The sequence below is a fragment of the Anthonomus grandis genome, chromosome 1 (genome assembly GCF_022605725.1).
Source record: "Anthonomus grandis grandis chromosome 1, icAntGran1.3, whole genome shotgun sequence".
Lineage (NCBI taxonomy): Eukaryota > Metazoa > Arthropoda > Insecta > Coleoptera > Curculionidae > Anthonomus > Anthonomus grandis.
The window spans coordinates 47,551,182-47,574,628 of NC_065546.1; the positions used below are offsets into that span (position 1 = coordinate 47,551,182).

A 23,447-nucleotide genomic window follows, 5' to 3' on the forward strand; every position below is an offset into this window, starting at 1 on the left:
CGGCGAATACTGTCTGGTGTGATGCTAATTCACGGTCGACTATCATGCTCATTCTCGACGGTTTCGGGGCTAACCTTGACTGCTTTAGCCCATTAACCGAACTGATTCCGCAAATTGAGAAAAATTTCTGGGTTTTTAATGCCTTCCCACACTAAAAAATGAATAACAATACGTTGCGTGACGGTAGTCGACACTTGACGTACACTCATGATCGTTAGCATGCGCGTGAAACATGCGCTTTTGACGAAAACTATCGTAAGGAAGACAGCTGTCACATACTCAAGTCACGACTTTTAAAACCTACATACGCGCCATCTACAGCATTTATCTACATCATATTATCTGAACAGCTCTCTTTCGCAAATCACAATAGGGTGGAGCAAAATTTCACTACCTGTGAATCATTCACTGTGAATAAAAAATCACATTCACAACTTGATGACAACTTAAAAATAAACTGTGAAATGTCAAGATGTGAATGAGAAAGGCGCGTTCACATTCAGACAAACGAATGCGTATTGAAATTAACCGAAAGAAGTAATTTACTTATCAGCGATTGGCCGTCGTCAAATAGACTATCTGACTCCCATCGTCTATCCGTCTCTCTCATTTGTGGGGAAAAACGAGAGAACAATTATTTTTTATAAATTATTTTTATTATACATATATTGTATTTTATATTGTCATGCTTATTTAGTTTTTTTTACGGGATTTTTATTATGATAGAATATTTTAATTTATCTATTTCTGAGGAAGGTCAAATATTAAAATATGTTTGGTTTTTATCATTATTTTAAACTTTTAAAGACAATTATTTTTTATTAGGACATCGTGATATTAGCTTTAAAAATGTCAATGAATATACAAATTTTTTCAATTGTGACAACAATGAATCATTGTTATCATTGTCAATGATATTGCCTCCAATTTTTATTTACTTTTAGCCCCCTTAATATATGTATCTGGATATGAACTATCCTTAACACAATAAACACAGAATAGTAATACTTTTATTATTATTATGCGAATTCACTGCCATGATATTAAACTACACGATAAGCAAACTCGCCAACAGTTATACCTGTGAATTCAAATTCACGACTTAGCTCAAGCCTAATCACAACTGGTTCTGCGATGTAATGTAACCGACCAAGGTATAGACAAAAGGCAACGTTAATCCTCCCCCTATCCCTCCGCAAAGTATAACCTTCTAAAAAATCAGTGGCTTAGCTATTTTATTACAATGGGAATTTAGTTTAAATGAGAAGCAGGATTTTAAAAAAGAAAGCATTGAACATATACCTGAGCGTATGCAAATTTGTCGTCGAGGTCCAGTCCAATGAAGATGGTTTGATTCCGACCCCTTTGGTTATCCAAAAGTTTCTCATTTTTTTATGCTTTAAGTATTTACACCCAGTTATATTTCTTTAATATGAAAAAAAATGATGCTACACAGCTGTCATTTAATATAAGTTAACTGAATTTTTTTTTCCTCAAAAAATCATAACTCAAAAATCTTACGTGTTTGACTATTTTTATTATTTTTTTTCGGTTTTTGCAACCCAAAATTACCCCAAAAACAGCTTCTGACATTACAGTCGCAAAATGGCTGATCACTAGTGATTTAAAAATATTTTTTTTTTTACTTTTGAATTTGTAAATTTAAATCTCCAAATGTGTTTGGCCTTAAAATGTATAATACCTTGCCACTAAATATAAAATTATGTATTTGGTGTCAAAGACAATTAATTTTAAAGAAGAGTTTATGAACTTAGACTTGTAAGGGTAATTTAAGTTTTTTTTTAATTTTTAAGCTAAATGATTTACCCATGATTCTTATACAATTGATTACCCATGATTCCAACTGAGAATATTTGTAAAATTAATAAAATAAACAGTTTTGTAAGAAATAAGCTTCAAAACACTTGCCTCACAACATGACCCTATAGTGTAAATCCCTAAAATCTGTCAAAAAACCGAAAATAACCAAAACTCACAATGACTAACCTATTTCGATTTCGGTTTAACAAAAAAGTTGCTTTAAGCCCTGAGTTCTTTATTTACAACGTAATTTAAATAGGCAGCTATTAATGTGAAAGCTTTTACCGGTTGATAACAGCTCTATAATATCGTGTCTGAATTACCTTACAAATGATATATGCGGTTTATACCATAGCTAATAAATTATACGAGAGATATTATTTCCACTATCGTAAATCCTATTTTCTAGTTCTGCCATATGCGCGCTAGCTTTCCAGAATCGGAGATAATTCCCTTTGTGGGATGTTTATCTTTGAATCCCGCTTAACACATGCTTTTGCGGCAACACCAGCCACCCCAGTATAATTACGCTTTGCGTTTATATGTATTCTGAAACACCTATAGTTTACACCATATTGATATTGGATATAAATATGCTTAATAGACAATTCTCTATGATTAAATAAATAAACTTTCCATAATAAGAGCACGTAAAGACGAGAACCTTAAAATAAATGTTATTCAGTGGCAAAATCTCGTTGGCAATTCGTCTTAGTCTCGTACCTTGAATACGTTATCACAAGCAAACCCGACTATAAAATAACACAAAAGGAAAAAAGCAAAAGTCAATTATTGTTCCTTGGCATTTTAAAAATGCAGGAGAATTTTCCGTGAGTGGAAAAGCTTATGATTGATCACCTGAAGAAACTCTCCGAGAATTTTAACAATAGGGGATATACGCGAGAGTCATAATATTTACGAAAACTGTAGGTTTTCTAAATGAATCACATACTAATTATATAATTTTATTTTAAGAATACTTTTTTTTTTTTTGTTAACAATTACGTAAGCACCAAATAAAGCATGTAGCATGCTCCAATCGATTTAGCAACCCGTTTTTATATAGGGTTAAGTTACTTGGAAATTAACTAGGTTCGCCTAAAACAAATTACAATTACCTAGATCCCATTGTATCCGCCCAGTGAGTAATTTACTATTTCTCCGCAAACGGTTTTGGTAAGTATAAATTTCTGGAAAGCACGCAAGTTCACGTAATTAGTCAACTGACCACTAAAAGAGTATTTTTTATTATTTTTTAGGCATCGTGTAATTTAACTGAGAAATTTTAAAAAACTTATGAAATAAAATGTTTCTCTAGAGGTATATAATATAAAAGTAATCATTATATGTTTTTAATGTTTTAAATTTTCACAAAATTTATTAGTAGAATAATCCAAAAGATAATTTTTAAATAAATAGAATAATTAATTAAATATATGCCATGACTTTCAAAGAGAGAACTTATGTAATCATAAATTTTTAAGCCCATAAATGAGAAAAAATTATTATTCGTAAAGACTCTTGCTCAACAACTCAAAACATCTTACTTAATTAGATTTATACACTGGTATTATTAGTTTTTAACTATTAAATTAATTAATTTTAAATATTTTATTTGCAGCAATATCATTACTTTATAAAGAAAGCTTCACACCTAAAAACTTAAAAATTATAATAAGCAAAGATAATTTAATTGTGAAGATGCTTTTTTAAAGGACGTATTTTCTTCACAAAATAAATGTCTCGCATATTATGTTGAGTTATGCAGTTCGATGAGAGAAAATACCATCATCGATCACAAATATCTTGATAATTTAAAAACAAAATCATAGTCGAAACATAAACATCCCCAATAAAATCAAATTATCTTGACTGGCTTATTAATTCAATAATATTCAGCTTAATAAAAACAAACAATCAATAACTATTTTTAAATTATTTGCAAACTCTTCTTTTAATCCTCTGTTTAGGATAATGATCATTCAACCATTGCCCTCTGATTTTCTAATTTCCGCACTATTAGTGGTTCGATAGACCTCTATATCATTTAAATTTTCTGGAATAAATATTGGGTTTATAATACCATTTTCTAATATACCAGCTCAAACATCAATTTTCTGGAGATACTGGGTATTCTCGTCATTCCAGGCATGACAATTTTGCTTAAAAGGTACACTTTTCACTTAAGCAAATATTTTTAACTAGAGATGATTACACTAGCTACAGCTGATTTATGAGTTGATTATGTTGTTTATTCTGTTTTATTAGAAATTAACCACATCTAAAAATTTAAGAGACATCTTTGCACTTTCGTTTTGAGCTTTTAATTCTTAAAAACTTAAGGCCGCTTTAAAACATAACTTAAATGGATTAAATTTATCACTCTTTTATTTTTGTTCATTTTAAGATAAACTATCAAATTTTACTTGCTTTTGATATAGCAAGTTTCATAAAAACACTTCATATTATCTTTAAACAGTAATCAAAAATAAAAATAAATTTATAATTATTCAACGTTAGGCATAACTTAAATGGATAAGTTTTATTACTTTTTAAATAAAATGAAATAATAGAATTTATTTGATATTTAAATAAAGTATGATTTATTTGACTATTGGGATAATGATAAAGTATAGTATTTGGTCACAAGTCAATTTGACTTAGTTGTTTTATGAGGTTTTCTTTTAGTTATTACTAATAGTGATGAATTAGTTTTCAATTTGCTTGGTCTTTAGTGATTTACGGGTTGAGTTGGGTTTGGTTTCGTTGGGCTGTCATTTAATTAAATTTTGTTTAAAATTTAGTACTTTATTTAGCAGATTAGCTGTTGTTTATACTTTTGATGAGCGAAGTGGGTAATTACCAAGAAGCCAAAGTATAAAAGGATAGAGTGCAGTTTTTATACAGTACCGAGATATGTATTTCAGTAATATAGACAAACAAAGGCAATAATTTGCTAATAAGAATTATTGAACCTCAAAAATACGATTTTTAGCTATTTTTTTTCTTCTTATTTTAACCAGCGCTAAAAATACTAGTTTGCTAATTTAAACAACTTTGTATTTTCCTTAATAACAAAGTTACCAGTGGTGGATACTAAATTTGGATAAAGCCTATATATTTTGAACATTCAATTTAATATTAATAAAAAAAAATACAAAACGTGGTAAGATAACATGCTTTTTTTGTACCCCCTTCGTTTTATAGACACTGTTTCCAGTTTTTTTTATTCAATTTTTTGTTCCTATTACATATATGTCCATTTCAACTTTTTAAATTGCATATCATGTATTATATATCACCTCTTTATTAGAGTAATGAGTAGTTCGGGGTCATTACTCGTGAATGTATCGTAAACTTTTTCATGGTCAGCAAACATGTAACATAAATATTATATTTTACACTGATGTGCACCAGTCCCATAATAATACTTTTTACCTAAGCATAAGGACTAATATGGATTTAAGTATTACTCCATATTAATCAGATTAATTGAATAAAAAGCGCAGTTAAAATATAAAACAAATAATATGGGTTTATAAGGGTTTTAAATAATTATAATTATTTTGTCAAAAACTTGACAGCCTTCAATTCTGTTAATAAGAGATTTCATTTGGATAATATTGTATTTTTTATAAATTTTTATGACTTATTTATCGCGAAAATAGTTATTACAAAAAACCATTTTTTTTTCATTTCTACTATAATATTCATAATTTATTTTTAGGTACTAGCAAATTAACGCAATACTAATTTCATAACTGATGATAACCATTATTTAATTTCCAAGAATTTTAATAAACTGTGATATTTCGGCTCGAAAATTTTAGGCAGCCGCTCTGCTTAGCAATTTAGCCGAAATGAGATGCGTGCATCAGAAAGCTGAAATAGTTTCAAGTTGGAAATGGGATAATAGACCAGAAATGCACGTTTATCCGCAAATTTAGAATCTGTAATGGATTTGTCAGTAGAAACTTAATTTGAAACATTTAGCGATGATTTTCCCTAAGTTTTACTTTGATGAATAAATGTATTCAGTTAAAAGGCGCACTGTATTCTTGACGCTTAAAAACTAAAAAGACAAAATAAAAATTTTCTATTTTTCCAAGTTGATTAAAAGAACCCAATCCAATTTAACTTTTAATTTAAGTTACAACCGCGGTACGGAAATAAGCTTTATTTTAAAAACAAAATATCCGCCATGTAATTTCCTTACCTCCATTACATTATCTTCGCGCATTATTTCCTATCATTATCCTCTGAATGTCTGGACATGCTGTGGAACATCTAGACTCCGTGACGCTTCTGAAACAAAGAGAGAGAGAGTGCTTTGTGTTAGTTTTATCGCAGCATTTTATAGGAAAAATATAATTTAGAAGCTTGTGCAAAAATTTAATATTTTAAGATTTCCAATTCACTTAAGTTGAGACAAAGAGTATAGGTTGATTAGTTACAATTGGAGGATAAATATTGAATTTAATTAAATAGAACACTGAGTAATAGGTTTAAATATTAATATTAAATGAAAAAAAATATTTTTTATCATAGGCTTATTATAAAGAAAATTATACATTTCTAAGACGCGTATGATTTTTTTGATTTTGCTATTTTTCAGTAAGTTAGAAAAAAAATAATGACGAATGAATAAATGCCTTCCTTAGTAAATATTAAGGTAAATGTTTTAGATAAAATAAAGTTTAATTGACAAGATTACTATGAGTGACGAAATACTTATTAAGTTTACTAAAATTAAAATAATTTTTGTAGAGAACAACTTAAACGATAACAATCCGGATTGCGAAATAAAATGTGATAGATTTAGTATCTTAAGGTGCGATAGATCCCAGAGGCCTAGTGCAAAGCTGAGGAATAATAATAATAATAATAATAATAATAATAAGGACTTATTCAGCAAAACAAAAATGCTCCAGACACTTGTAATAATATGCCAGTCTAGGCAAGATTGAGTTTGACCCGAGAGAAACTGCTTCAAGCAAGCACCCTCCAGCCATCCTTTCAGTAACTCTATGTAAAATTAAAATGAAAGCTAACTTTTGCAGTTACCCTATCTAAATAATTTCTAATTAAATTGGATAAAATACGAATTGTGATGTAAGTACGATGTTACTGTACCTAAAAAAATAATGGGTAAATCAAAAATAATTTCGGTGCCAAAACCAGAACTTTTTTCTCCAGAACAGCTTTTGTTATTTTCCAAAAAGTCTGACATAACCCCCACATTTTCCATCGCTGATTTCCTGCCAGTATGTATTTCCTGCCAGATTTTATTATAACATCTGTAACGCTCAAAACGCAGTGTTACAACTGTGTCCCCTCCTATAATTCGACTGATGATAGGGCAAAATCTTCGTTGCATCAAGAAAATCTTGCAGCTGTTTGTCTACATTTTTTTTTAATATATTGAAAAGGGTGAAGAATATGCTAATTGATTTTAGGTCATTTAAAGAAACTGGATTTGAGTTTTTAGACAAAGGAATAATTTTTGCTTTTTTTCACCTAATTAGGAGTACTAAATTTTTAATGCAGCATATAATATGCACAAGATAAGGCAGTAAAAATAGCACACACAAGTTAATGGTACGGATATTAATTCCATCGATTTGTGCTTTTTATAGCGTCTAAAATGTCGGTTTCAATAATATAAGCAGACCTAAAATTTAAGTATTTTTTGAATCTGTTATTTTAAGCAAAGTTCGTTTATTCTTGATCGGGTTGTAAGTCGGGAATTACCAACATTTAAAAATGTTAAATTAGCCTAAAGATCTTTAGAGTTTTTTTTGTGTGAGTAGTTTTTTGAAATACTGTATGTAGTATAGGGCAGCATGTGTATCTAACAATATATATATATAAAATGTTAAATTTTCCATCAATACTTTTAATAAAGAATATAAAAATATACTGTTAATATAAATATATTCCAAGGTATTTACCTCAGTTTAGCCAAAAAATTATTAAACTTGAACAATTTAAAATTGTTTAAATTTTAAATAAAATTTCTTTTTTTTTATTTTTTAATGTTTAAATATGACAAAATTGACTGAAGGCTTAGACTACTACCCTTATGTAGCACCTCAACTCTTAAGAATAGATTTTGATTGTTTGTAATAAAGTAATCTAATAGTGTGAATAAATCTTTGATTATTCTAGTTGGTTGGATGACTAATTGATAAATTCTATCAAACTTTAAGTTGTACTCATTTACTTTAAAAAGATTCACATTGTAATCATCCATGCAAAATATACTTTCGAATATCAGTAATAACTTGGATAAAGTGTTTTGACATTCATTAAAAGAAGCTACATAGCTTAGATTTGGAGGCCTATAAAAAACTTCAAAGGCATATTCCTTGTTAAAAAAAAATAATTTTTATCCACAACTGCTTAATATCCCCGGCCGTTTGCATAACCAAACAAGGTATGACACCCACGCCACTACTATTTTTACCCCTATTTCGACTCTCGCTTACCCCTATTCGAGATCTCGAGTTTTCTCAAGAGAATGCAATTTTTAAAATAAGAAAAATGCGGAATTCGTCTAATTATTATAATTCGAATTGCGTCAATATTTAAGTGTGCAAGACTTATTTTGAAATGAATATTTTGTAAACCGATTTTTAATACATTATAATATAGTACAAAAAAAAAAGATAGACCACACAATTTCATTACTAATAACATCACCTCTGACCACTTGGTAACATTCCATTCAATGTTTCCTCATTTGTTTTCAATACCGTTGCTTCAGAATAAATTTATAACAAAAAGAAATACAACTACCAGATAGCATATATAAAGGCTTATAAACAGAATATATAAAAACTTACAAAGAGATTTATTCGCATTTATTTTTTAATTTCTACAAGACCTATGTAACATAGGTAAGAAGCATGACGTAAAAGTGGCGTTTATCATCTTCATGTGATGACTGCGAATCAACATAGATTATTAAGATGGGGTGCAATTTCGAGCCTAGGGTATAAGAATATTTCGGACTCACTTAAATCAGCTAACCATATTAAATTGAGCTTAATATTAATTAAACAATAATTTATTCACTTCAAGGAGAAAAACCACTCACATGATTCAGAATACTTAAGAGTCCTTTATGAAATTTGATACGTTAAAAACGATTGAAAGCGTAAAAGAAAAATTAAGACTAGGTTAAACGATCTTGTTGTTGATCCCTTATTGAAAGCTGCACATATTGTTTAGGGTTTTAAATCACACTAGATATATATGATACTGCCATATATGTATATAAATAATAAAGTTAAAATCTTTTTTAATGTACGAACTTCATTACTGTAATTAGTTTAATCATAAGTTTTAGATTAGGTTCTATTTCATCAGACTAAAAACATATATCTTGTTAATTTTATAGATATACTAAAACTTATAACGGTTCTTGGCAATGGAGATACCCCAAAACGTGTTGAACTGGTTGGATAAATATAAATTTGTTTTCAAATTGTGAAGATTTAGACCTTGTTCTAAACAGCCTAACAAATTTTTATCATAAGATATTAAAAAAAAATCATAATTAAAATGGATATAATTTCTCTGCATGAATTTTTTTATTTGCTGCATGAGTTTTATTTAAAAAAAAACAATGAAATAAAAAAATAAAATCTGTTCCTTATCAAATGTAAATGTAAAAAACTATCGTATATTTCACGAAATAAGTTAAAAAAAAGTGCACTATAAAACCAAATACCTTTTTGTATGTTGTTTGTAGATTCGATTCCTACTTTTTTATTTTATTTCAATGTATATTTATCGTAAAATTATATTTTTTTGTACATTTTAAATGTATATCACATATGCTTGTATTACATAAAAATAACGAATAACTAATTTGGTATAAATTTAACATCGAATTGAAGTCTATACTTTCAAAACTTAAAGACAAGATAGAAGCAAGATATAAAAATGGCGTTTATCATCTTCAATGTAGTGATTGTAAGTCAATATATATTAACAAGACAGGAAGCAATTTCAAGAGTAGAGTACAAGAACATTTAAAATTATCTAACAGCAATAAATAGGCATTTGGAGTTTACTTAAAGGAGGAAAACTAATCATATAATTCAAAAAGTAGGTAAAGGTGTTGAAATTTTAAAATCCTTAATGAAATTTCGAATGGGAAAAAAAATTGATGCCTCAGAGTCGATTGAATGCGTAAAAGACAAACTAAGAGAAGATGTGAGTAGTTTAAACGATCCTGACATAACTTAAATGGGTATGACTTTTCTAATTTTGCTGCTAATGTTTAATAAGTCTTATTAAGAAAATACTAATAAAATAGAAATAGTCCTTACCAAATATGGTTCTAAATTGAAAAAATATCGTATATTTCACGAAATAAGTATAGAAGAAGAAGAAGAGCATTATAAAACCAAATAAATGTTGCTATGTAATAATCAAAAATGTGCATTACTCCAATGAACTCGATTTTTAATATTTTGTTTAATTTCAATGTATAATTATAATAAAACTATATACTATATATTTTTTTAAAAACTTTATAGTTTATGTCTATTTTGTATAAAAATATTTATAAACTAATACGATATAAATGTAAGTAAATTAGTAAAATTTAAAGAACTTTTCTAGTTAAAAATTATTATATTTCCTTAAATAATAAAACCAAAGTAAATTTTTAACGAATTATTTAAATAAATTATGTGCATTATTTAAATGGCTACGACTATTTTATGGGAATAATAGAATGCATCATGCATCAAAAGGCCAACTCTTAAATACAAATTAAATATTTATTTAATACATTATATAGTATTAAATACAAAAAGGTATTATGCGTTACCTATTTTTTTCTGAAAAAATCTGATTATCGTGTAATTTGTTTACAGAATATCCCATAAGTAGAAATAGAAAGCAAATGTGCTTTCTTATATTTTATTGTTGTTAATTTTTTTGGTTTATTTTTATTTCATTTGTTGGTTATTATCAGAAAAAATTGAACTTTTTTTATATAGTACCTAAATAAGCTTTTTTAAACATAAAATATTTTAATTTTCAGTGCAAATATTATTTTTGTTATTATTATACTTCTTTTAAATGGGATCAAAAATGTTAAAACTTGCAACGTCAAAAAAACTCTTATGTGCCTATTTTCGTTAAAGTGCACCAACATATGCAACAAAAAATCATAAAATAGGCCAATCTTGTTATCTACAAAGTTCTCTAATATAAATAAAAAATCAATAAAGTATCTAATATAAAGTTTAAAACCCTTAAAACCAATATTTAATTATCAAACTAATCATACTTTTGTCAAAGGCCTAAATAAATTGTTCATAACTTAATTGGATATAACTCCCCCGAGTTTATAGGGCTAAAATCACGCTCTTAACCGTAGTAGATAAGAATTTATTTTAACAAGTTTTTATTATTTCAAAAGTAAAAGTGACTTTAACGATTATTATCTTTACTTTCCAATCTATTAATTTGAAAATTTTAATCGAGTTTTACAATTTATAGATCTTTTATTTTTAAGCTATAGTAAGGCTAAACCCTTTGCATACCCCTTATTAGCTATGAACCACTAATTTATAAACCCATTTATTTTATACGAAAACGCGAATTTGAAACTTTGTGAGCCCGAAGCGAAACTCATTTTGTTTGAAATAACCCCATCGCAGCACCTATTATTCAAATTAGCTTTTAGAGAAAATTTGTTTTGTGCAAAAAGTATTATATGTTCAGTTTGTTCACGTGATGCGAAATGCAAGTTAATACTAATGTTATTAAAAATGTTTTAGATGTATTAAGAATGTTTCTAAGGTAATACGTGGTTAATGTTCAGACATGATTATGTATCAGTTTTAATTATCGTATGTCCTTATAGTAGCTTTTTAATTGTATCTTTGTTTTTTTTTGAATATATTGACATTTTTTATGCGACCTGTTTTATGGAATTTTATGGAATTCAATGTTTGGCCATGATACTTATGAGTTTTCAAGTTTCAGAGACTACAAACCTAAAGCAAATAGCTTTAAAATTTCTATAAAAATATTTTGGATGGTACGGTCATTCTTGTTAAATTATATTAAGAATATAAAATTGAATATTGCTTTATAGGCCCAACAAAAGAGGTTACACTTACTTTTGATCAATCCAACTTTTTTAGTAGATTTTAAATATAGGCTGTCAGTGTTTGGTTGGAGACATTTACATTATTAGTCGTAAGCAGACGAATATTTCTGAGGAATTACTTAAATTGTCTTTATGCCAATGGTTTATTGCTTTATATAAATAAACTCAAAAGGCTTAGGGCTTACCAAAAATTGTGCATCGATCATTTATTTTAAAAATAAACATAGATTGACTAATTTTCCAGCATAACATTATAGACTATTATCCTATTATTGCCTAGACTTATAGAGATTATTATAGAGTCAAACAATTATTACAAAACAGCTTTCCGAATTCATTTTACTTAAATCAAGAATAGTTTGGTAATTGGGAAATGCATGATAAATTATATAACATTATCAAAAATAAGACAAAAAGCTTCTAGATTACAAAGTAATAACTGGATTAAAAAATAAAATGTATACGATTTGTTTACTAAATTTAAAAGTAAACCATCTTAGGAAAAGTATAATACTTCTAAAAATAATTTAACTAGCCTAATATGCAAAGTAAGGAATGAATACTATGAAAAATAAGTAGGATAAATTACAAAATCGAAGGCGAATCGTTAATAACTTAACCAATGGAAACGTAATACAAAAATCTGAACTAAGTACACGGGTGTTTAGAAATCCACAGCAAGTAGCGGAAGCATTGAATACTTATTATGACTATACATTTTTAATCACTAAATCACTCAAATTAATAATTGATGAAAATTTGTTCCAAAATTTTTTAAATCCCTATGAAACTAATTTTATATTATTGAGTTCTTACGGCTTAGCACTTTCTAATTTTAATACGTTACATATGTATATGGCTCTATCAAAGAGCTACTAGTTTTGAAGATGGTAGACATAGTAGTATTAACTAAATCTTCGAACTTGCAGTGCTTCTATTTTTAAATTTAACGCGACATTTCGGTTGGTGTGTATCTCAAACCATTACCACTACTATTCTACGTGAGTCCTGACAGTAGAGATCTCCAGATGTTCGGAATTTCGACACTGTGCTGGCTGAAGATTCCTTGATGCGCATACGATTTGATTGCGCGATGCACGTTGCTTCCTGAATTTTTTTTTCCAATGTTGATCCTTACATAGAATTTTTGGTTCTGCCCAATGTATGTTGTGACCGTTGGACCAAGTGTGTTCTGCAATTGCTTACTTCTCCTGTTCGGGTCCACTTTTGTGCTCCTTTTTCCTAACTTTCAAGGATCGTTTTTGTCTCGCCAATGTATGAATCCTCCCATTGACATTGTATTTGATATATACACACTTGGTGTTCTTCTTGGCTTTCTGGTTTGGTCTTCGACACTAAACTTCACATGATTGTATTGTCAGCGTGAATGCAGTTTTCAGGCTGAACTTCCTAGCGATTCTCCTGATTTTCTCCACAAATATATAAGAATATTGATGGAAGCAGCCCGACATTATGTATATTTATTGATCTGGTCAAAGCTTATATTACAATTTAAAATATCTTACTTCTAGAAAAATTAAGGCTAAGAGAGTTATTATGAAAAAATTGATTTTTAATTAGAAAAAAATCTGCAAATGTCTCTTTATGGACCGTTATTAAAATTATCAACTGTAAATATCTCACCTCCTACTATTAGTTAGTTTTTGTATATTTTAGCTTAAATTTTCTATTTTCGGCTATTTGACAAAGCTGTTTTTGACTTTATTTTTTGAATTTTATATATATTATCTATTTTGTTCTACTGAATATTACCAAATAAGGCTTGAATTCATTTCCAATTCTTTTTAACTGGCAAACTTTAAGAATATCCAAATCCTGGATTTTCTCTCGATAAATAATAAATTCTCCTCTAATAATCTAAATTATTGATTTAATTACATGTATCTTTTTTAATTCAACTTCTTTAAGAGGACTATTATACAATAAAATATATGCAAATTACTCACAGATCTTAGCAATATTCATAATTATTTTTAAAAAGTTATTAAGCAAGCAAAACTATTCCCATGAAATCGTAAGAATGGTACATTACGGTAGATAACATGAGTACATTACAGATGCATAAAGACTATAACAATAAAGATATCACTTTGGTAACACTTAAAACTAAATATAAGAAAGAACTTAGCGATTGGATTTACAATTTAAATATCAAGATTTAAAATGTATTTAATCACATCGTTCTTTTATATGTCATTTTTTTTATATGTATGGCTACTGAAACTTGTACTCATGATAAATATTTAGAAATTGTAAAAATGCTTAAAAGGTTTATAGGTGTATGGATTTTAAAAAAGTATTGTGAATTTAACCCAGTTAATTGGGACTCCGTACATGAACCTAAAAACCTAAAAGTGACTTAAATACAAAATGTTTTTTAGTTACTTTTAAGGGGAAGATATCTACATTTGTTTTTAAATTGTAGTTTTTTCTCATTTAAAAAATATTCCTTGCTACGAACGAATTGGAAAAATACCTAAATGAATTAATAAGTATTTTTAAATAATGGAATTTATGGTGAATAAACAAAATCGAATAACGTAGTTAATAAATAATATGCATAACTTAAATGGAAACTAATAAGATTTCTATAACTAGATGTTCTAAATCAAAAAACTAAACTGAATTATGAATATTCAGATTGTTTTTACCGTTATATTTCAATGGTTAACTATAAAGTGAGGGTAAAACATGAAATATATATAAAGTGAAAAAATATTGGTTATGCTATTTTATAAAGCAAATTTAAATATCTAAAACAAAATATTAAAGTTGGTTAAAAGCTATTTTTCTTTTTTATAGTAGTTACATAGTAAATATTGAATAGAAAGTTTGCACAAATTTAATGCGCATGTTTTTCCTATTTATAAAAAAAGCCATGCATTTAATTATTACAATTGGTAATTTTTGCTTTTGTCAATTTAAGATTGCAAATTGATTTTAGCACAACTTATGTAAATACCCCTCTATTAAAATAATGAAATACTCCTATTTATTTAGACTTTTATTTAGCTTTCATTAATAGACACAAAAAAATTTTATACACAAAAATAATTTTTTTTAATTTACTTGTTTCGAACTCTTCTAAATTAAAACAAGACACAATAATATATTTCTGATATCGTCTTTCTGCTTCATTTTTAACTTTTTAAGATTTCTCAATTCGTTTTAATCAGGCCGCTATGAAAAGGGCATTTGTCTGGGTGAACACCATTATCTCAGAGTAACGTTGAAATACGTTTGATAAATCGTGTTTACTCAAAGATTTCCGCCCTTAAAAGGAAACCGTTGCTTTTTCCAGATAATCAAAACGACTCTTCGCGACCGTTACGCTCTTTTGCTTTAGCAGAATAATGCTTTTTTATTTTTTGACTAATTTTCAAATAAAAGCTAAAATATTGGAAAAAATATATACAAAAAACAAGAATGAAAAATATGTAATAGGATGAATCTACACCGCCAAAAAAACTTAAACTCCAGACCTACTATTTACCTAATAATTTACCCTTAAGAGATGTAAATACAATTTAACTGTGGGGATTAAGATATTTTAAGGATTTGTGCTGTTTCGCAAGTATTTTCAAGAGAATTCAGGCTAATTTCATAAGGTAATTTGTTTAAGCCGGAAGGTTTATTTCGCGCATTATGGGATTTTAAGTTTATTTTATCACTGCACCAAAATGTTTAGGGAATTTAGACTTTATGTGAATTATGTACATTTTAATGTAAATTCTTGTGTCAGACCGTATGGAATAACCTTTCGTGTACTTCTAGGCGCTTTAAGTCTCCTGATTTTTTATACTCATATCATACTTTTATACTCTATATTAGAGCATTTTATATGCATAGTTTGTTTAATGTCTTTTTTTCGTGACTCGAGAAATGCTTACATTTTTAAGATGTAATTACTCAATCATTGCCGCTATTGTTAAAACAATAATAAAATAAATAATGTTATACTTTACGGAACGTAAAAGTGTATAACTTTATCTATGTTTTAATCAAAAATAATTTGCACTGCACTTATATATCAAGACAAATCACTTATTACATACTATATTTTTAAATATTTTTACAAAGGAGGAAAAATTAAAAATGAAAATTTCACTTTTTTTTTTTTGGTTTTTTTGTAGCTGTACTAGGTAAAACATTTGTATTAATTGTTTGCTTCAAGTTTTGTACTGTGTTTCTTATATAATTTAATTAGCACGTAAAGGATTCGGTGATAATGAACAAGAATGGGACTATGCGGAAGTGAGGGAGGGTGCTCATATGTTTTGGTGCCTCTAAAACAAACCTCTACTTATATAGCTCCAAGGGTGTCCTGGAGTAGCTTCTACAGCGTAAGTGATCTATTTCTGGTTTTCTTATTATTTCCATATTTATTTTTTTGTACAACTTGTATATTATATACCGTTATTTTACATATAAAATTCAGTAAATCAAAACATTTCTAAATTTTGGTATTCATCTTAAAAACAATTAAACGACAATCGACGCCAGTCAGCTTAGAGTTTTACCGGGTTCAATAAAAAGTGTGTTCCTGAATTACGTAACAATATTGATTTAAACAAGTGCAAAATATAAATATTTCAGAATATTTTTATATAAAATTAAAAGAAAAAAACTAAATAGGAACATAAACTTTCTATCAAATGACGTAAATGACTATATTTTTTCGGTAAGTTCTACTATTTTTTGAATGTAAGCTTAGGTGGACTTTGATCTTCACCTGAAATTGCGGCATTAAACTCGTCATTTTCATTATGAACTAGTAAAGTCTTCGGTTTTACTCTCTCATATTTCACAGTCACTTACATCTTAATAGAGGTATTTTTGAAGTTCAGAATCTCCTAAAAGGCGTTTTCTTCAATACCTGCTAGAACTTGTTCCAGGATTATCTTATTTAGGATTTTTGGACTTTATCTAAGCGTAACTAGTACTCTAAAATAAAAGAAATTCATTTAGTCTTTTAAAACACATACTTAATCATAATACCGACTTCACAGTTTTTTTAGCACAAAATACAAAGTGCTGTCATATATGACCGAAAATCAATAGTTCAAAATTATCAAAACAAAACACACTGTGTTACTATGCTATTAAAAGATCACTAAAAATGAGGAAGGTACTTAGGCGCATAGCAATGGGAATATGTTAGGATCCAATGTACAGTAATTTTAATTTTAATTTAAGATATGGCAACTTTAAAGAATTGGGACCATTAGACAAAAATTTAAATCCAAGGAACAACACTTTCAATATGCCAGGATTCAATATGCCAACTTCTTATTCATAGATAACCTAGTGGGGACTGGCTTCAGTTATGTTACAAATGGAAAAGTTGCCACGACAAATTAGCAAATTGCTGTGGATTTTTTGGAGTTTTTACGTAGCTTGTATAAGACACTACCCAAATTTTAAGATGTTTCACTTTTTCCGAAAGTTATGGCGGAAAAATGACTGCTGAAATTGCCCTTCATATTCATGAGGTTTGGTAATTTTAATTATTCTTTATTATTAGAAATCAGATTTTAATTATACATAAATATTTTAGGCCGTACAAAAGAAGACCTTAAATGTAAATTTGAAGGGCATAGGGCTTGGTGATGCTTTCATTTCTCTCCTGTACTCTATAACAAGTATGGCCTCATATTTATATAATATGGTAATTTATTAAATCAATTGCAGATCTTATAATATTTTATTATTTCTTAGGGATTCTTGGATACAAATGAATATCGTCATTTAGAACGGTTAGAAAAAAATGTTGAAGATCTACTAAATCAAGAGCAATGGTTGGCTGCCTTTAAGACCCTTGACAAGTTATTCGGTGCTATGAGTTACTTTATTTACGACATTGATCATTATAATGTTTTAACTCGTAAAGGAACTTTTAATAAAAGCTTTGACTTAGCTATATTGGGAGATATAATAAAAAAGGTGAAATTAAGATTAAATTTAACCAGCGAGTTTAGTACTCAAGAAGAAAATGTGTATGCGTCTTTAACTAATGATTTTATGAAGCCAGTCACTCGTATTGTAGAAAGACTTTTAGACGAAACTGATATTACCGTAGCTGTGTACAATAGATAGCTTGATTTAATTGTAGATACAATGGGTAAGGTCACGATATTTTCATCAAATTTATTAAGCGTTTATTCTAAAAATGTATTTTTTAAAGGTGTTATTCATTGGCTAAATAAATTGCATTTTAAAGGTATGGCAAATTGGAAACATGGTTCTAAAAGCGCTTTTACTGTTAATGGAGTCGTTGAAGGATTTGAGAAAAAAGCTGGAAATTTAATTTTTTATTCGGTTTTAAGATCTGGACATATGGTGAGCATAGGTTTATTTAATGGAGTTAAGATAAGGCCATGAAACATATGTTATCATTGACCTTAGACAAATTATCTCATTTTTCTCGGCATCATTCCTAAAAGGTAAAAAATGTAGCCCTTGCAAGGTATTTACATTAAGTATTTAAAGTGTTTATTAATTTTTATTTCTCTTTACTTAAAAACTAAGAGCCTTTATTGATATGTTATTTAACGCCAAGATAATTTTTTACATATTTTTATAATAGTTTTATTTTATAGTTACTAGCAGACAACATAAACGCAATGCTGTATATATTACAGAAAGTCTAATATTTGAATTTAAATGGTGAGTTACTAAAATAAAATATGTACATAATAAACATAATTTTTATATCCATGGAAATTTTTTCTCGTCCAAGTTGAATTTTTAGTATAATATGTTTGCAACTAATAAAACAATATTATTTAAAATTCATCATTAAAAATGTTGGCTTTTGTAAACAAATGAGTGCACCATATGATTTATAGAATTATCGATTATATTTTATTTAATTTTAATGGTAAATTTACTTCTTATAGAAAAAAAAAAGATAAAAAAATCTGTAGATATTTTCATTGTAACTTGCATTTGCAGGCTATATCTGCGTAATTTGATGAAAATTTTGTGTATACTTCAAAAAACAATCCACTTTAAACCGCTTGTATATTGATTGTTGAGCTTTTAAAATCACGATATTGCTTATCTATTTAAAAAGGTATAAGCAAACATGACCAAAAGTATTTCGAGAAATTTAACCAAAGACGTAATATTTTTTTTATTTAATTATGAAAATTAAAATATTTTGGGGATTTATGCTGTTTCATGAGTATTCGGAAGCAAATGTATATGTATTTTTAAAGAAAGGGTTATCTAATGCATTATGTTAAGTAAAGTTTGATTTATCACTTCATTAAACTAACTGAGAAATAAGGCTTTTAATTTTTTCGTATTTTAGTTTTTTTATCATTTAGTCTAATTACAAACCTTTATCTATATTGTTCAGAAACAAATAAATTAAGTAGTGGTCATGTAACACGAAATTATATATATTTATTGTAAATGCAAAATTACTTTCTGCTAAATCTATAAAATACTGCAAATCAGTAGTCATTTTTATAACACATTTAATATATTTTTTCACAAATAAAAGGTGTATGAAAATGAAAACTTTACGTATGTTTTTTAGTTATTTTGTGTCTATACTAGGTAAAACATTTTTTTAATTTTAACTTTTGTAATGTATTTATGGTTTAATTAGCTTGTGAAGCATTTGGTAGTAATAAACAAGAATGGAGCTATGTACAAGTAAGAGAAGGTGCCCACATGTATTGGTGGCTACATTATACTACAAACTACACTAAAAAACCTTTAATTATATAGGTCCAAGATGATCCTGGACTGTCTTCTACATCGTAAGTGACATATTTCTGGATTTGTTTTTTTTATATATTTGTTTTGTTTTAATTAAATTGTATGTTCCACCCTACATGTAAAATTTTGTAAATCAAGAATAAAGAAAAAGATTGAATTTACATTAAATATAATCACATATGTTCTTCCTATTTTTCTAATTAATTTTAAGTGAATAGTGCAAGTGTGAGATAAATATAAAACATTGACATTTTAAAATATGTTTACTAAAAACACACTTTTCATTAAAAAATTTCAGCACCGAAAGATTTAAAGGAAGAAATCCAAATAGAGAATTAAACTTATCCTATAATATTTCTGTGATATTACAAATTATATATATGTTAAATATTTTAAAAATAAAGCTTTAATATTATATAAACGCCCTTTTATTTATCAACATCCAATTTATCAAGTGTTCTCTTGTTTTAGACTATAAATCAGAAAATTTAGAATTTTCCTATAAGTTCTTTTACCATTTCGAACTAAAGACTTTTTACAAATTTAAACTTTAAATGCCTTAATTAAACCTTTATAACTGCTTGCTATTTGAATAAATTAAACTTGTCTAAGTTAAATATACTAAGTAATTCTATTTTACAGAATGTAAACTACCTTATATTAGAAGCTTCCGTATGCAGCAAAAATCCCTTGTATTAAAGCGTATTTATTTTAAAAAAATCTAATATATAGTCCAAACCTCTTAATTTTGAAGCTACAGGATGTTAATTTTTTTAGAAAAAAAATAATTTTTATTGCTTCTAGATACACATATTTATATTTTTTTTAAATGTAGAGGCATCTTCTACGGTAATTATTTTATTTAAATACTAAAATTATTTTTGAACTTCACATCTACTTGTAAGTAAATTTAATCTCAAGACATTTGTTAATACAAGTCACTATTTTCGCGTGAAAAAATAAAGCCTACAACTTTTTTTTCCTATATTTGACACTCCATAGCTCAAAAACAGAGAGGTTTAAGGAATATAATGATAACAGCTTTACTTCTTAAAAGCGTCCAAGTATTTAGAGAATGTTTTGTCGGTACTTAATTTATAAACTTATTATATTTCTTCTTCTATTTTCCTAATTTATATAAACATAAATAAAAAGTAATAAAATTTACCGTTAATACTCGATTTTTACTTTTAATTAATTGGAATTGTTCCAATATGTGTTAAAAGCAAAGTTTTGTTTACATTTAAGCAAAGTTTTAAACTAACAGCTCTACCCTATCCAAAATTTTCCACACAACTTAGGCGTTTATACTAAAGTAAAGTAGATGGAAGGTATTGAAGATAAATCTGTTTAAAAGGTAAATATGCATTATTCACCCCATATTTGTTGGGAACTTAATTAAAATATGATCATGCCGCACCTAAGCATTTTCATTTATTTTGGTAATAGCTCGAAAGCATTTAAGCCGAACTAAAATTCAGATCCACCCTAATAACATGTTATTGTGCTCGACGTGAATGTAAAATCGCCGTATTTGCTAATAAATTTATATGCGGAGAAATCCAAATTTAGGCATAGGGTTTAGGGGCAGATATTTAGCAATTAGAACTCCATTTTCTTTAATGAAATATTATTATTTTAATAAATAGTAATAAGTTAAACTCCAAGTCATAGGTATCAAATATATTAAAACATAAGATCAAAGGATTACAAAAATTATTAACTAAATCTTATTGATACAAAAATTACAAACTAATCAAAATTAAAAATTTTGCTCACACAAGTGTGATCTTTCTTATACTATCTTTCCTAGACTTGGTACTCATTACAGAAACTGAAAAATATTCTTTTGAAATTTATAGATAAATAATATATATATATATATATATATATATATATATATATATATATATATATATATATATATATATATAGCATACTCACATAAATGTGCTGTTTTAATAGTTTTTTTCCATAGACAGGTGAAACACGTGTAATCCATTGACTTCATATTCTATTATATTTTAGATCTGTGATTTTGGTCTCTTTGTCTTAAAGTTTAAACAAGTAGTTTAAGCTAGAGATTCAAAAAGGAATTAAAATCACTTTTATTATCCAGGGCATATTATAGCCTTGACGATTTTTTTAATGATACCTTTTAACCTGTGCTCTGACATCATTTTAGTGTTTTAGTTTTGTTTCCTGTTAAATAATTTAATTTACTTCTTCTAAATTCTGTTTTATTGACAGCTTTACTTATTTTTTAATGAAATTTATCAAAAAGATGCTTTTTTTTTCTCAATCTGTTTTGTTATGATTAATTTTGGTAATGTGTGTAAATTTTATGGTAAAGTGTTTTAGATGTTATGTTTGTTTGAAATTTGAAATTTAAAGTGAATTTGGAATTTTTTAGTTTTTAGGATGCTTGTACACAAGATTTTGTTGTCTTACGTAATATAGCACATTTTCTTTATTTCTTTCTTTCTTTCTTTTAGTTTTTTCTTAGTTGGTTTTTTTTAATTATTAGTACATTAGCATTAATTAGGTATATTAATGGGAAAATAATCTTAAAAGTGACTTGAGTATGAGGTTGAAACGGTGACAGATTTATTTTCAATATTACATGTATTATCAAAAGTACAATCGTGCCGAAAAAAAACTGGGACAGCAAAAACTCCTAAATCTATTGATCTACTAGAATAATATATGTTGTCAAAGTTAATATAATTTTTTGTGACAGCCGCGTAATCAAAATCGTTCTTTCAAAATGCCGGCATTATCTCCTCAACGAAAAGCGATAATATACAATTGTCTCATGAATGGAGTTCCTATAAGAAGAATTGGGTATTAGTAAAAATACCGCTTCCTTAGCTAAGGCAAAAATTGCAGAATATGGAGCTCTTGTAAGAATTCCAGGTCGACCAAAAATTTCAAACGATATTCAAGATAGAGAGTTAGTTGGGTTTCTAAGAGACAATGCGTTTGAAACAGCAATAAAGGCAAAAGAAGACACGCATTTTCCTGGTTCTGCTAATACAGCTCGTCGTAGGATAAGAAATTCGGAAATTAAAAGTTGCTGTGCAACAAATGAAATATTTTTGACTGAAGCAAACAAACAGAAAAGATTAAAATTTTCCCATCAATATGCACACGAAAAAAACATATGGAAAATATTTTCGGACGAAAAAACCTTTCAATCGTGTAATAATGGCAAAATCCGCGTTTATAGGCCCTTCTAATACCAGATATGATGATATACACATAAGAGGACGTATAGTAATCAATCATTTCTCAAAATGGACGTTTTAGTATAAACGTTGGGGCCTAGATTAGTTTCTCTAAAACTAATCCAGGCATTTGTCAAATAGTGCAGGGAAGGCTTAATGCCTTAGGATATTGCAATATCCTGAACAATGTGATGATGCCATCGGTTGGTGTTAGTCTATGGGCAAAATGGTGTCTATGGATTAGATGCTCCGAATTTAAGTTTTATAAGCCCTGATATCAACCCAATTGTAAGCATTTGGGGTAAAATGGCAAAATATATGTATAAAGATAACTTTAGGCCTAGAAATTAGAATGATGCCTAAAGATAGATGACGCATGGGACCAAATAACAGAAGAATATACCAGAAACTTAATTTTAAGTATGCCAGGACGTTCGCAAGCTGTAATTGATAACAACGGTGCGTTTCCTAAGTATTAATATATTTATATTCCATATCATCAAAAAATA

The 23,447-nt window shown here is 27.7% G+C and overlaps 1 protein-coding gene and 1 pseudogene across 1 annotated transcript in view; one reads left to right on the forward strand and one right to left on the reverse strand.

Moving 5' to 3' along the window:
- Nucleotides 1-6,127, reverse strand: part of LOC126740397 (suppressor of lurcher protein 1) — a 374,886-nt gene extending 368,759 nt beyond the window's left edge. Inside the window, exon 1 of the mRNA XM_050446402.1 lies at nucleotides 6,038-6,127. Coding sequence (XP_050302359.1) covers nucleotides 6,038-6,061 — 24 coding nt within the window. The 5' untranslated portion in view covers nucleotides 6,062-6,127. The remainder of the gene's footprint in view (nucleotides 1-6,037) is intronic.
- Nucleotides 6,128-7,866: 1,739 nt separating this feature from the next.
- Nucleotides 7,867-18,630, forward strand: LOC126734767 (retinoid-inducible serine carboxypeptidase-like; annotated as a pseudogene).
- The last annotated feature ends 4,817 nt before the right edge of the window (nucleotides 18,631-23,447 follow it).